General features: G+C 42.1%; 1 protein-coding gene across 1 annotated transcript in view; it reads left to right on the top strand.

Annotated features, from left to right (window-relative positions):
- Positions 1-12,115: 12,115 nt before the first annotated feature.
- OTC (ornithine transcarbamylase) overlaps positions 12,116-15,116 on the top strand; it is a 75,711-nt gene continuing 72,710 nt past the window's right edge. The window contains exon 1 of the mRNA XM_061410441.1: positions 12,116-12,332. Within this exon, the coding sequence (XP_061266425.1) occupies positions 12,256-12,332 (77 nt within the window). The 5' untranslated portion in view covers positions 12,116-12,255. The remainder of the gene's footprint in view (positions 12,333-15,116) is intronic.

Raw genomic sequence — 15,116 nt, 5'->3', positions numbered from 1 at the left:
TTTAGAGGATAGCAATGAAAAAAAGGAGGGCACCTCCACACTTCCATTTAGGAAAGCAAAAATCATAAGGCAACAACCAGGGCAGGCATGGGGGCTCTCACCACATGTACTGATGCTAGTAACTAATGACAGCTAACATTTATTAAAAACTGAGCGAGGTACTGTACTACAGGACTCTATATCCATTACCACACTTCATCTAAACAACAAAACCAAGGGATGGGGCTGCTGGTACCACCAGTTAAAGAAAGGGGAAATTGAGGCTTAGAGAGAAATTTGCTCACAACAAACAGCTCTCCAACAGAAATGGAATGACTCCCACATCCCTAGATTCATTCTCCTTCTATTGCTTCCCAGGTGATTTGCTTATTCCTTAGTAATAACATGGGCTTCCGAGGTGGTACAGTGGTAGAGAATCTGTCTGCCAATGCAGGAGACATGGGTTCAATTCCTGGGTCGGGAAGATTCCCTGGAGGAGGTAATGGCAACCTGCTCCAGTACTCTTGCCTGGAAAATCCCATAGACAGAGGAACCTGGTGGGTTACAGTCCATGGGGGTCACAAAGAGTGGGACAAGACAGAGAAGCCGAGCACTAGTAGAAACACACTGTAACAATTGAGGATGACCTGGGAATCCACGAACTCCAGTTAATGAATGCTGGAGGATGAGGGACTTCCCTGGTGGTCCAATGGTTAAGGCTCTTCATTTCCACCATAGCGGGCATGGGTTCAATCCCTGGTCCAGAACTAAGAACTCCCACTTGCTAGGAGGCAAAAATGTAAAAAAATTAAAAAAAATAAAAGCAGGAGGAATGAAATTGGTATTGGTAAATGCCCAATCTCCATGACCTAGATGCCAAATACTCAGGAAAATTCCAAGAAAAGGGCTTGTTTCTCTCCTGTTTTGGAGGCAAGATTTCCATAGTTCATCTTCTGGATTCTGGGTAGGTCCCATCTTTAGAAGCCACAGAATTATTAACAGTGGAGCAGCCTTAAGAGAAGAAGGCTGTGATTTCCTGTTGGCTTAAGGTGAGGACAAAGCCCTTCCTTAGTCGAGGTGGCCAAATACAACAATCATAATCAGGTCAAGTGAATTTTCCAAGTACTATCTAGAGGGAGACACCAACCACAAAGATGATTATAGCTTTCACCAAGAACTAGAAATGGGCATGAAAGTCATTCACTAAGCTGTAATTTCTGAGAACATACAGTATATATGTGCTAAGCTCAGGAGAGAATGTCCCTGTGGAAGTTATTGTTGGGACAGTGCTTCTTTTGGTTTTGTTGTTGTTTTCTTTGCTTGTTTTTGGTCACACCTTGCAGCACATAGGATCTTAGTTCCCTGATCAGGGATCGAACCCATACCCCAGGCAGTGGAAGCACAGAGTCCTAACCACTGGATCTCCAGGGAAATCCAAGACAGTGCTTCTAAGCCAAGTCCTGGGCAGCAGTAAAGTGATCCCCATAGCCTCACAGGGGCCCCACATCACTCAAACTCTAGAAGGATCTGGCTGTCCTAGAGAGCATCATGGATGATTACTGAGACAGTGGTAAACTTTGAACCTCTGTGATTTTCCTGTTTGCTTAATGCCTGATAGCCCCTGGTCTGCTAATAAATCTCCTTTATGCACAGCTTGACCTCTATGCTTCCAAGGGGAGGAATTGGAATCAGCCTATGGGGGAAGAGAAGGCTGTAGGATTCTGGGTGGGAGCTTGAGTAAACAAAAGTGCACTCCTGAAAGATAACCTCACCTTTTGCATCTCATCTGCCATTGACATAAAAGTTGGATCAGATTTATTTACCCTTTATCTACCTCCTGAATTTCGTGTGAATTTCCCAATCTTGTTTTCTAATGCTGAAATTTACCAGATCACAAAATAAAAAGCCCCAGGCTTGAAACCTTGAGATTTTTATCCCTATCTAAGCTCGGAAAAATCCTAGGCTCTACTTAAAATCAACAACTGCCAGAGTAAATGATTAACAGAATAACTTCAGTGGAACTATGGTTTAATAAGACAACAGAGAAGAGAGATTACACTTGAATTTGATGATCAGTATTTCACGCTCTGGTTTAGAATTTGGTCGTATTTTGGTCCTCATGTAGGACCCCGTCTACCTTCTTCATATGCCTTGGTTGAAAGGGTATGGTGGGAAAGGGAGTGGAGAGGGGATCAGAGATCTTCTTCACTGATTTCACAATCTCCCTTAGGGCCTGCATGTTTGAACAAATACTTAGCAGTGAGGTAGCAAGAAAACACCCCCAAATCAATATTTTGACAAAGTCCTATTACCATCTGTTAATTAAAAAGTAATTTTCAGATTATCAAGTGCTCTGTGGTTGACATATTTATGAGTGGAGAGGAATATAATAGTAGCCAGCTGATGGGTGGTTTACTTCATAATTCTGATTTATTTTCTTTTGCCAATTCCTATGCAGATCCAGACCTCATACGAATACATTTTTACAATAGGGTACAGGTTTATATTTTATGATATAATGGCTCAGACGGTAAAGCGTCTGCCTGCAACGTGGGAGACCCAGGTTTGATCCCTGGGTCAGGAAGATCCCCTGGAGAAGGAAATGGCAACCCATTCTAGTACACTTGCCTGAAAAATCCCATGGACGGAGGAGCCTGGTAAGCTATGGTCCATGGGGTCAGTCCATGGGGTCGAAAAGAGTCAGACATGACTGAGCGACTTCACTTCACTTACAGTTTATGAAGCACTCCAGGGACATTGATACAAAAGGATTTTTTGGATTCTTCAGCAAATTAGATATGACCAAGAACATAGAGAGCTCTTCATAAAAAGGAAGCTGTACATCCTTATGCCCCAACTGCCCCTGCAAACCTAAACCCCTTACCTTAGACAAGACATCTCAAAATGGATCATAGATCTAAATGTAATTTATAAGGCTATAAAATTTTCAGAAGACATAGAAAATCTTTGTGACATTGGGTTAGCAAAGAGTTCGTAAATATAGCAGCAACAGTGTAATCCACAAAAAGAACTTGATCAAAATTTAAAATTTCTGCTCTGCAAGAGAATGAAGAGACAAGCTACAGTCTGAGAGAAAATATTTGCAAGGCACATATCCAATAAAGGTCTTGTATCCAGAATATATAAAGAACTCTCAAATCTAAAAAAAAATTTAAAAAAATCAGAAAACAACTCAGTTAAAGAATAAAGTAGGGCAAATAGGCACATGAAAAGATGCTCGTTTCACTAATTATTACAGAAATGCAAATCCAAACTACCTCACATTGGTCTGAGTGGCCATTAATAAAAAATCTACAAATAATAAATGCTGGAGAGGGTATGGAGAAAAGAGAATCCTTCTACCCTGCTGGTGGGAGTGTAAATTGGTGTAGCCACTATGGACAACAGTATGGCAGTTCCTCAAAAAACTAAAAATAGAGTTTCCATATTATCTAGCAATCCTACTCCTAGGCATATATCTGGACAAAACTATAATTCAAGAAGATACATGCATCCCGACATTCACAGCAGCACTATTTACAATAGCCAAGACATGGAAACAACCTAAATGTCCATCGACAGATGGATGGATAAAGAAGATGTGGTCCATATATACAGTGGGATACTACTCAACCATTAAAAAGAATGAAATCATGCCATTTGCAGCAACACGGATGGACCTAGGGATTATCATACTAAGCAAAGTAAGTCAGAAAGAGAGAGACAAATACCACATGATATCACTTATATGTGGAATCTAAAACAGGTTCAATGCACAATACTGGATGCTTGGGGCTGGTGCACTGGGACGACCCAGAGGGATGGTATGGGGAGGGAGGAGGGAGGAGGGTTCAGGATGGGGAACACATGTATACCTGTGGTGGATTCATTTTGATATTTGGCAAAACTAATACAATTATGTAAAGTTTAAAAATAAAATAAAATTAATTAAAAAAAAATAAATAAATAAAATAAAATATGACACGAATCAACATATCTTTGAAACAGACTCACAGATATAGAGAACAGACTTGTGGTTGCCAAGGGGGTGGGGGAGGGATGGATTGAAAGTTTGGGATTAGCAGATGTAGGTTTTTATATATAGAATGGATAAAAGCAAGATCCTATAACATAGCACAGGGAACTATATTCAACATCCTGTGATAAAGCCATAATGGAAAAGAATATGAGAATATGAAAAAGAATATGTATATATACAACCGAATCACTTACTGAATAGCAGAAATTAATACAACATAATAAATACACTATACTTCAATAAAAATTTATAAATAAATAAAGTAGCCCAGCTTGTTTATTTTTTAAATTTAAATTTATTTGTTTTAATTAGAGGCTAATTACTTTACAATATTGTATTTGTTTTGCCTTAATTGTTAACAGATACTTCACCAAAGCTTCCCAGATAGCTCAGTTGGTGAAGAATCCACCTACAATGCAGGAGACCCCGGTTCAATTCCTGGGTCAGGAAGATCCACTGGAGAAGAGATAGGCTATCCACTCCAGTATTCTTGGGCTTCCCTTGTGGCTCAGCTGGTAAAGAATCTGCCTGCAATGCGGGAGACTTGGGTTTAACCCCTGAGTTGGGAAGATCCCCTGGAGAAGGGAAAGGCTACCCACTCCAGTATTCTGGCCTGGAGAATTCCATGGACTGTATAGTCCATGGGGTCACAAACAGTCAGACACGACTGAGCGCTTTGACTTCACTTCACCAAAGAAGATACATAGATAGCATGTGGAAAGATGCTCAGCATCATTAGCCTTTAGGGAAATACAAACTAAAACCACAATTAGAAACCACTACATACCCATCTGGGTGGCAACTATGAAATATACTGACAATGCCAAGTGCTGACAAGAGCACAGAGCAACTGGAACTCTCATGCTTTACTGGGGGAACCACAAAATGGCACAGCAACTCTGGAAAATATTTTGGCAGTTTCTTCAAAAGTGAAACATGTACTTCCCATATAACACAGCCATTCTACTCCTAAGTATTTACCCTAGAAATAAAATTTCTGTTCACACAAAACCCCATACATAAATGTTTGTAGCAGCTCTGTGTGCAAGTTCCAAAACCAGGAAACAACCCAACTGTCTCTTAATGGGGAATGGATAAACTGTGATATACCCACACAATGGAATACTAGTCAACAACCAAAAGGAAGAAACTAATGACAAACACAACAATACAGATGAATACCAAAGGCATTATGCTGAATGAAAGAAACCAGTCTCAAAAGATTACCTAATGTATGATTCCATTCACGGTACACTCTGGAAATGGCAAAGTATAAGGAGAGAGAAAGCTCAGTACACCAGGAATTAGGGATAAGAGGAGGATGTGACTACAAAAGGATTTAAAGGAAGGTTTTTGAGGGGAACTGTTTTGTATCTTGACTGTGGTGGTGGCTACATCAATCTATACATATGTTACAACTCATAGCACCACACACACACAAGTCATTCACTGTGCTAATTCTAAAAGTTTAAAAATTACAAAGCATATCAAATACATTCATTTAACCAGAAGAATAGAGAGATAAAAAGAATATTGTTTTCATTGGCAGATAAGGAAACTAACTTATGATGTCCAAGGTCATTCAACCAATAAATGATAAGTTCTGAAGTAGAACCTGGACTTATGAAATACATGATTCTTTTCCTGTTGTTTTCCATGAGTATTAAATTTCAAAAACCTAGCCAAATTTTGTATTAGTTAGCATGCATTTGGTTGTGTGTGTGTGTGTGTGTGCTAAGTTGCTTCAGTCATGTCTGACTCTGCAACCCTATGGACTGTAGCCCGCCAGGCTCCTCTGTCCATGGGGATTCTCCAGGCCAGAATAATGGAGTGGGTTGCCATGTCCTCCTCCAGGGGATCTTCCTGACTCACGTCCCTTATGTCATCTGCATTGGCAGGCAGATTCTTTACCACTAGCACCACCTGGTTGTTGGTAACAAAAATCCCAATTGGAGTGACTTAAAGAAAAAGATCATTTACCATTTTATTTATAATTTTATCATTTATTTTTATTAATGTTTTTGGCTGTGCTAGGTGCAGACTTTCTCTAGTTGCTGCAAGCGGGGGCTGCACTTCCTTGCGGTGCTTGGGCTTCTCATTGCAATGGCTTCTTCTGTCACAGAGAATGGACCCTAGAGTGCACGGGTTTCAGTAGACTTGGCTCCTGGGCTCTAGAGCACTGGCTCAGCAGTGGTGGCACACTGGCTTAGTTGGCACTCAGCTTGTGGGATGCTCCCGGACCAGGGATCAAACTTGTGTCTCCTGCATTGGTGGGCGGATTCTTTACCACTAAGCCACCAAAAAAGCCCCTATTATTTTACTGAGTTGGCCAAAAAGTTCATTCAGGTTTTTCTGTAACATCTTATGGAAAAACCCAAGCAAACTTTGTGGCCAACACAATATTCAGACGGTAAAGAATCCGCCTGCAATGTGGGAGACCTGGGTTCGATTCTTGAGTCAGGAAGATCCCCTGGAGGAGGACATGGCAACTCACTCTAGTATTCTTGCCTGAGAAATCCCATAGACAGAGGAACCTGGTGGGCTACAGTCCATGGGGTCGCAAAGGGTCGGACACAACTGAGCCACTAAGCATAGACAGCACAGAAATGCATAACAAGGTGTCCAGTGGTAGGAAGAGTGTGAGATTGGTTGATTTTACAACTCAGTGATGTCATAAATGATCAAGATTCCTTTCTTCTTTCACTCTGCCAAACCACAGTTTCATTCTAAGGCTGCTTCTCCTCATGGCCACAAGATGCCTACTGGTCTCAGACAGATACATGCTTCTTTATTCATATCCGGTGGAAGACAAACTACAGGCAACAACCCAACAGAGCTTGTAACTGAAGTGTGTACTGCATGCAAATGCTGTGGTTTCTTAGGATCTTAAAGACTCTAGACAACCCGCCATAAAAAGTATTTATGTAAATAGTAACCCTTTGAAATAAACAGAGCCTCTCACTGCAATTAACAGCCATATGTCTTATTTGTACAGAGCTCAGATTTGCAATAGATCTTTGGCTAAATAGCTATGTCAATGTTTTTAGACACTGAACGCCATGTTTGGTTGAAGCTGAAGGTGAAAGTCACTCAGTCATGTCAGACTCTTTGCAACCCCATGGACTGTAGCCTGCCAGGCTCCTCTGTCCATAGAATTCTCCAGGCCAGAATACTGGAGTGGGTAGCCATTCCCTTCTCCGGGGGATCTTCCCGACCCAGGGATCGAACCTAGGTCTCCTGCATTGCAGGTGAATTCTTTACCCTTTACCACCTGAGCTACCAGGGAAGCCCATGTTTGGTTAGCATGTTAAAATTTCCCAAGCAGTGTCATAGCCCATTTTGATAAAACCTTTAGTTGAACAGATAAGGACTCTGAGGGTCTTAGAGGAGTCCAGTGACTTGGCCAAATTCACCATTAGTGACTCACCCAGAGATCACATTTGATCTTCAAATGTCCTTCCCATAATTCTTTCCTTTACGTAACATTGATTCCCTCTTCAGTGCTTAGATTTCACTAGGGAAGTGCAGTAGCGATTTCAAAGAAATATTGCAAGTTCATATACGATACTTACAAGCTCTAAATGTCAGGAAATGATTTTTATATCCCTAATTATGACATTTAGCTATTTGGAATTTTAGACCAAGTGTGATTACACTTGAAATCCTGGAGTCTATTTAACTTCTCCATCTCTCTTCCCTTACCATCCACCCAATTGTCCTGATAGGTGGATTCTAAACCCTAAATCTCTCTTCCATCCATCTCTAGTTTTCCATTTCCACAGCCCTAGTATGTTCTCCAGTGTTCTTGCCTGGAGAATCCCAGGGACGGCGGAGCCTTGTGGCCTGCCATCTATGGGGTCGCACAGAGTCGGACACAACTGAAGCGACTTAGCAGCAGCAGTATGTTCTCAGGCCTTTATTATTCTATTTATTTACCTTTACTTGGAGGATATTTGCTTTACAATATTGTGTTGGTTTCTGCTGTACAACAAGGCAAATCAGTCATAACTATATACATATATATATATATGTATATATATCCTGTCTGTCTTGAGCCTCCCTCCGACCCCCTCAATCCCATCTCTCTAGGTCATCACAGAACACCAGGCTAGGCTCCCTGTGTTATAGAGCAGCTTCCCAGTAGCTATCTATTTACACATAGTAGTGTATATATGCCAATGCTACTTTCTCAATTAGTCCCACACAATAACGTCTCTTTGTCTCCATTTTCTCCCCACTGTACTTCTTACACAGTGCTGCTGGATTAAAGCCTTCAAAACACAATGCAGACAATGGCATATGTCCCCCTGTCTGCCCCAGCTCTAAAACTTTGATAATCTTCCTCTGACGATAGATTAAATTCTTAATTCCATAATCTGGATTTCAAGGCCCTCAAGAATCTGGTTCCATTATTCCTTTCCAGTCTTGAGAGAATCCTCCTTTCTGTGTGGGAGTTGTCAGCTGACAATGACTTGCAAGAGCCAATCTTACACCTCTCTTCCCAACTCTGTGTTCAGTGATGTCGCTTTGTAGCCTGAAGCTGTCCACGGTGGGAACATTTATACCACACAAATTGGTCAATGCCACAAGTCAGAACTTTTTTCTTTTTTGAAGAGCTGGTTATTAAATATTTACCAGCATACCACCAGGTACAGGGTAACAAGGACCAGACCTGAGAGTGTTTGAAATGCTATAGGATACAAAGATGTTGACACTGAAAGCCCAAATCAGAGATAGGAGGGCCCTGAAGAAACGAGTAAGAAGCAGAGCACTGAAAAACTTTTAAGTAAGTAGACCTGGGCAAAGACTGGGTTCCCATAGAAGCAGATATTGAGAAAGGGATTTGGGTTCAAGTAGTTTATTTGGGAGATGATCCCAGGAAGCACTGGTAGGGGATGGAGGGAAGTAAGACAGTGAAGGGAAGGCAGTTAATAGAGGGTGAATCGACAGGCAGGTGACTACTGTGGGCGATCAGGGCTTAGTCCCACTGGGGACCTATGGAAGAGCATGTAAAACATGCCTCATGGTTGCCCACACAGGACTGAGGAATATGAGGACTTTCTTCTCAGCCAGAAAGCTATAGGCCTGTGCACTAAGAAGTGACAGGGGACTTCCCTGGTGGTCCAGTGGTTAAGACTCTGTGCTTCACTTGAAGGAGGCCCAGGTTCAATCCTTGGCTTAGAAACTAAGATACCTGCATGCTGAACAATAAATACAGAATTAAAAAAAAAAAGTGGCAGGTATGCTTCCCCAACAACAAAAGTCATCACCCCCTCACCATGATCTCTGTCCTAGGAAACTCTTACAGATGATTTTTTAAAGCTTATTTCTATGCCAGTATTATCCTAACAAGTTGCTGTTTTATGCATTTTATGTAATAAATTTCATCTGAAGTAATGCTTAATCCCAAACAATGATACAGTGGATGAAAATTTCAAGTAGAAGAAAACTTTTGGGGGAAGGAAGGATTTTGTACCTGAAATCACCATAATAATAATCACTCATTATTATGGTGTGATTAATAATAGGTATCAATAAATGTAATCACAATAATAATCATTTATGGGAAAAAAGACAATAGAAAAATAGTGTATTCCAATTATAGACTTATTCTCTATTTCCTTCATTTTGAATAAAATATTATGTCGGGAAATTTAAAAAAGAATTGGCAGGTATGTAGGGGAAGACCAAATACCAAGGGGATACAAACAGGACGTGGATGCTCATGGTTTTGTGTTTTTCATAGCGGGCCTGGTGGTGGCAGGGCTTCATTTACATGGTCAAGGATAGAGTGGATCCACTCCCCTAATTCTTGTTACCCCACACACCCTATTTGTTCCGTTGGGTCTATCTTTTGTAGCCCCCCTCCAGTTTTGACAATTCCCTAATTCATTCCAGTTCATCAAGGATCAGTGCTACTTCCTCCAGGAACCCCACCTAATCCCCAACCACCAGTAATGGAAGCTGGATGAGGGACCCTCCAAGCTGGAGGTCCCAAAGGGCCTGAAGCAAGGGCACAAGGGATAAGCCCTACCTTCTTGGTGTGGATGCACGAGGTCAGGGGACAGAGACAGAAGTTGTGCTCTGGAGTCATTCCAAATGGTGAACTCCCTGTGGGAAAGGACTCATCGTTCCTGGTTATCACTGTATCCCTCAGAGCCCGCCCAACACAGAGCCCCGGCCTACTGGTGGTGGTGGTAAAGGAGAGGGAATGAATGAAGGGCTGGGTGAACAAAGGAACTAGGTCAGAAGCCAAAGCCGGCAGTTGAAGTGGAATTAGAGGAGTCATGGGGGTGGTCCATAAGAGCGCCTGTATGAATTCTGAGGACTGATGGCAAACCCTGTATGCTGTCTTTCCACCTGTGACCCAAATGTTCATTGAGACAGCTTGTCTTTTGGGAGTCAGTGAAATGACCTTTACACTCATTGCACTTGTGGTACAGCACCTCTCTTCCAGTCTCTCTGGGGGTTAAGTGGAGGGTAAGCTTTTCTTAGTCCTTTCTGGGAGACTGAACTCCTACCTGAATAGAAGGATGAGGGTTTGTGAGTCACTTTGGCATCTCAGCAGTGCTGCCCACGTTCTCTGCCATGTGGCATGGCAGACTGCATGGTTTCTCCCTGAGCTTTGTTCAGATGAATTGTTTGTGTGGGTAGCATCCTTGACTGAAGAGGTGGGCTTTACATCAGCATGCAGTTGAGTGCAGTTTGCCCACTTCTCTTCGTGTCTCCCTGCAAGCATCCAGTTTCCTTCCCTGTATTAGGTAGATCAGATCTGTTCACTAAAAGCTCTCCAACAAGAGGCCAGTTTTGTCACTTCAACAACGCTTTTAAAGCAATCTTTTCAAACAGAGCTGCCATCTCGTCTCCCACGTGGTGCGTTCACTATCTGCTTTCTCACCACCACCACCACCCCCCGACTCCCCGCCCCGCCTCTGCAAACAGTCTGCCTGGAATAGTCTTTCCAGAACAGAAGATGTGGCAGAGGTTTGGAGATTTCAGTCTTTCCCTCTATATCCCACCTCATTCTCTGTGAGTAGAAGGGAATCGTGTCAATAAATTTCCCTGCTACTAATTATAACATCATATCACAACCCTCCCTACCCCTGAAGTGGTCATAGTTGGTTTTAAAATGGCACTTTTTTTTTTTTTTTTGCATTCCACAAACATCAAGCAAGTGTTTACCTTACCCTCTTACTCTGCCTCCCATCCTCCCCAGCTCAGAATTCTCCCTTATCTGTGATGAGGTTGCACTTTACCTGGATGTCTCCAATAAGGTGTCCCCTATAGGCATCTGTTATGGGTATTTATTTACAGATCTATGACTTTTACCAAATACTAAACTCTGCAAAGATGAGATCATCCTCCTTCCCTGAAATTCCAGTCTTGCCCAGTATCTGCCACAGAACAGATTTTGAAAACATCCGATCTACGACTACGGATGAACGAATGAGTGAGGGTGAACCTCTGGATTGGCCCCTTAGTTGCCCAGATAGGCTGCAAGGGGAGGAACATTTGGTACCCCACCTCCTCACTTATGCAAATGATGGGTTTCTGTAGGAGTTAATAGGCAGCTCCTTACTTATTGAAGACCTACTATGTGCAAGGCACAATGGGAGCTCCAGGCTTGAGATCTTTTTACTCCATCTCCAGCCCCTCTCCAGCTTTTGTGCCACACACACACACACACACAAAATACCTTCCAGGGCACGTCTTTCTGTTTGTTTTTGTGGATAGGCTGAGGCTTAGAGGGAGGAAAGTGCTATTACTGAAAATACTCAGGGATGTCATGTCTACATCTGGAGTTTTGCATTGCCAATTCGCATTTTCTGAATGAGTTATTTCTATGTACCTTCGCAGCAGCCAGCCCTGCAGTCTCTTGCATATATTATACGCTCAATGAGTACTTGTCAATTGATTTGGTACAAGTATGTGACAGCATAAATATATGATGAAAAATGAGGAGTCTAAGCACCAAAAGTGTTAGGATTCCGACCCCCAACACCACCAAAAAAAAAAAAAAAATACACAATGGTGGAGCATGGCTTAAAGTTCAAATACTCCTGGACCCTGCCCTGCACTATCTCTAGCCTGGGGAACTTGATAAGGTAGTTGAAGGGCAATATTACCTTTGCTCTCTCACTGTGATCGAAACCACTCTTAGCTTTCAGGTGGACCCCACTGGCTACCTTGGTGCGGCATTTTCAACAGCACAGAATCACCCTTTACACGATCAAAAGATGCTGTTTCATCTAAGGACCCTGTTGAACAATGCAGCTCTTAGAAATGGTCACAATTTCGTGGTTCGAAATTTTCGGTAAGTGATGGCCAGAGACTAGAGTCTGACTTAGGAGCCGTGGTGATAAATGAAGTTCTATTCTGCAGAGGAGTGCCACCTCCTAAAGCTGCTTTCTGCTATAGTGTTTCTGTTATAGTGGCAAGTTCTATCCTTATTGTAGACAGCTGTCTCTAATTCCAGCTGAGCTTTCATTCCTCAATCCCCTGTAATCAGATTTCACAGGGTGCTAGGGGTGGGGTTGGGATGGGGGGACTGTGGCAGGTATAACAGACTAAATGTTCTTGACATCTTCCATTTGTGTACATTCTAAAGGAGCAAGTGGCTGAAGGAAATGAGAGAAACTAATTTCCATGGGGCCTTCTGCTTGTATTTAGGTCAGCCTGAAAACAATATATCATTCTAGAGCATGGGGATTGATTCATTCTTTAAAAAAACAGACCCCAAAAGAATGACTAGATAAATACTTGCAAACTGCTGGAAAGAAGCCTTGTATGTGATGATGATAATGATATTTTTAAAAGAAAAATCTAAATTTAAAATCAATTTCTGAATTTTTTGTTAGCATGTGAAACGAGGCTGTCTCCAATGAATTCATTAAAAAGCTACATCCTGGGACTTCCCTGGAGGTCCAGTGGCTAAGACTCCAAGCTTGCAATGCAGGGGGTCCAGGTTCAATCCCTGGTCAGGGAACTAAGATCCTGCATACCTCAACTAAGACATGGTGCAGCCAAATAAATATTGAAGAAAAAAAAAGCTACATCATGCTCAGAATTAGTCAATTGTCTATGCACACAGTCGAAGGCAGTGTGGAGCCTGTCCCCCAGGAAACGAGACAGGGGTGATGGGTTAATCAGGGAAGCAATGCTCTCAAATTTGGACATTGTTCCCAGAAGACTTCTGGAGTAGTTGCCTGTTAACAATCAGAATTTTCCCAGTGCCTCTTGACAACCTAAACCAATCTCAAAACGACCTCAATGACTTCCTAAAGTTAGAAGCTTCTAGTCTGAAGTTTTCTCCCACTGTTAAGTGGCCCTGGGCCTCCCCTCTCTGGGCCACCTGACAGCTCTGGACTCTCTGGACTCTACCTTTAGCACCACTCAGAAGCCAGAACGACGTAGTAAATGATACTGTAAATTACACCCATAGAATTAGATGCAGCTGGGACCTCAGAGCTGCAGAATAACGCCTTCTCTTATTTTATAGATAAGGCAAATGAGGTCCAGAGAGATAATGAGGTTTACTAGTTAGTGGCAGAGCTAGACAACAGAAGCCAGAGGAAAGCTCAGGTTTAGAGTCTAAAGAACTGGGTTCAAGGCCTGTCACCACCACTTATTGGCTATATGACCCTGAGCAAGCTACTAAACTTTTCTTTGACATTGCTTCACTTACAAAATGAGAGAAAGTGTAATACATGTTCTGCCTACATCACAGTGTGGTTCAATTATTAATTTAATAAATAGCTATTGAGTGCCTACTTTGTGCCATGCCCTAAGCAAGGTGTTGGAGATACAGCGGTAAATAAGATAAAAAGTTATTTCATTCCAGACACATGAATTCACAGTCTAGCAGTAATCTGTAAGATAATTTGTGTGGAAATTGTAAAGTGACAGGCAAGTGTTCATTATTTTATCATTCCATCCCACTGAGTTACATCTATTAAGAGTGTGATGAAATTTTATTCCATACTTTTTTAACAAACACTGAGCTAGAAATAATCAGCTGAATGAATAACCAAAGCTTGGAGCTTAAATTTATACTTTTCTTTGAAAATCACAGTGATGATTTTTTACCATTGAAAGTGAAAGTATTAGTCAGTTGTGTTTGACTCTTTGTGACCTCATGGACTGTAGCCCGCCAAGCTCCTCTCTCCACGGAATTCTCCAGGCATGGGTCGCCATGCCCTTCTCCAGGAGATCTTCCTGACCCAGGGATAGAACCCATGTCTGTTACGTCTCTTGCATTGGCAGTTGTGTTCTTTACCATCTGAGCCACCAAGGAACTCCCCCCTTTTAACATTATTACAAGTTAAATTTTTGCTACTAAAACCTCTTCCATGTATTTAGGTAGGAAATTCCAGTGGTCCAGTAGTTAAGACTCCACACTTCCACTGCAGGGGGCACAGGTTTGATCCCTGGTTGGGGAACTAAGATCCCACATGCCGTACAGCGCAGCCAAAACCAAAAATAAGAAACAAATATTTAGGCACTTTGGGGTATTTATTAACATTCTATTTTCTATATCCAGTAGCCAGACTATGACTCTGAAAATCCTGGCTAGCTGTCTCTCACAGTGAGTCAGGGCTGAGGCAAAAGTAAGACTAAATCACCTCAAATCCATACTGGCTATTTGAAAATACAAAAGCCTCGGATCACCCATGTTATTAGAAACTATAGAGAATGAGTCTGTTGAAAAATGACTTAACGTGGAAATGCTGTGATTTTCATGTGGCGTGAGTATTTTTCTTTCCTACTCTTTTAATGAGCCACACTACCCGTTAGATGAATTCAGACTTGCTGATCTCCAGTAACACCTACTGGGGCTTCCCACGTGGCACTAAAGGAGAAGAACCCGCTTGCCAATGCAGAAGACATAAGAGACACAGGTTCGATCCCTGGGTCGGGAAGATCCCCTGGAGGCAGGCATGGCAACCCATTCCAGTGTTCTTGCCTGGAGAATTCCATGGACAGAGGAACCTGATGGTCTACAATCCATAGGGTCTCAAAGAGTTGAACACAACTGAAATGACTTAGCAAGCACTCAATAATACCTACAGTCTTTGATGACCCATTAACAACAGAGAAA

Source organism: Bos javanicus, chromosome X (assembly GCF_032452875.1).
Source record: "Bos javanicus breed banteng chromosome X, ARS-OSU_banteng_1.0, whole genome shotgun sequence".
NCBI lineage: Eukaryota > Metazoa > Chordata > Mammalia > Artiodactyla > Bovidae > Bos > Bos javanicus.
The sequence above is the reverse complement of the archived record's forward strand: the minus strand, read 5'-3'. Positions and strand labels throughout refer to the sequence as shown.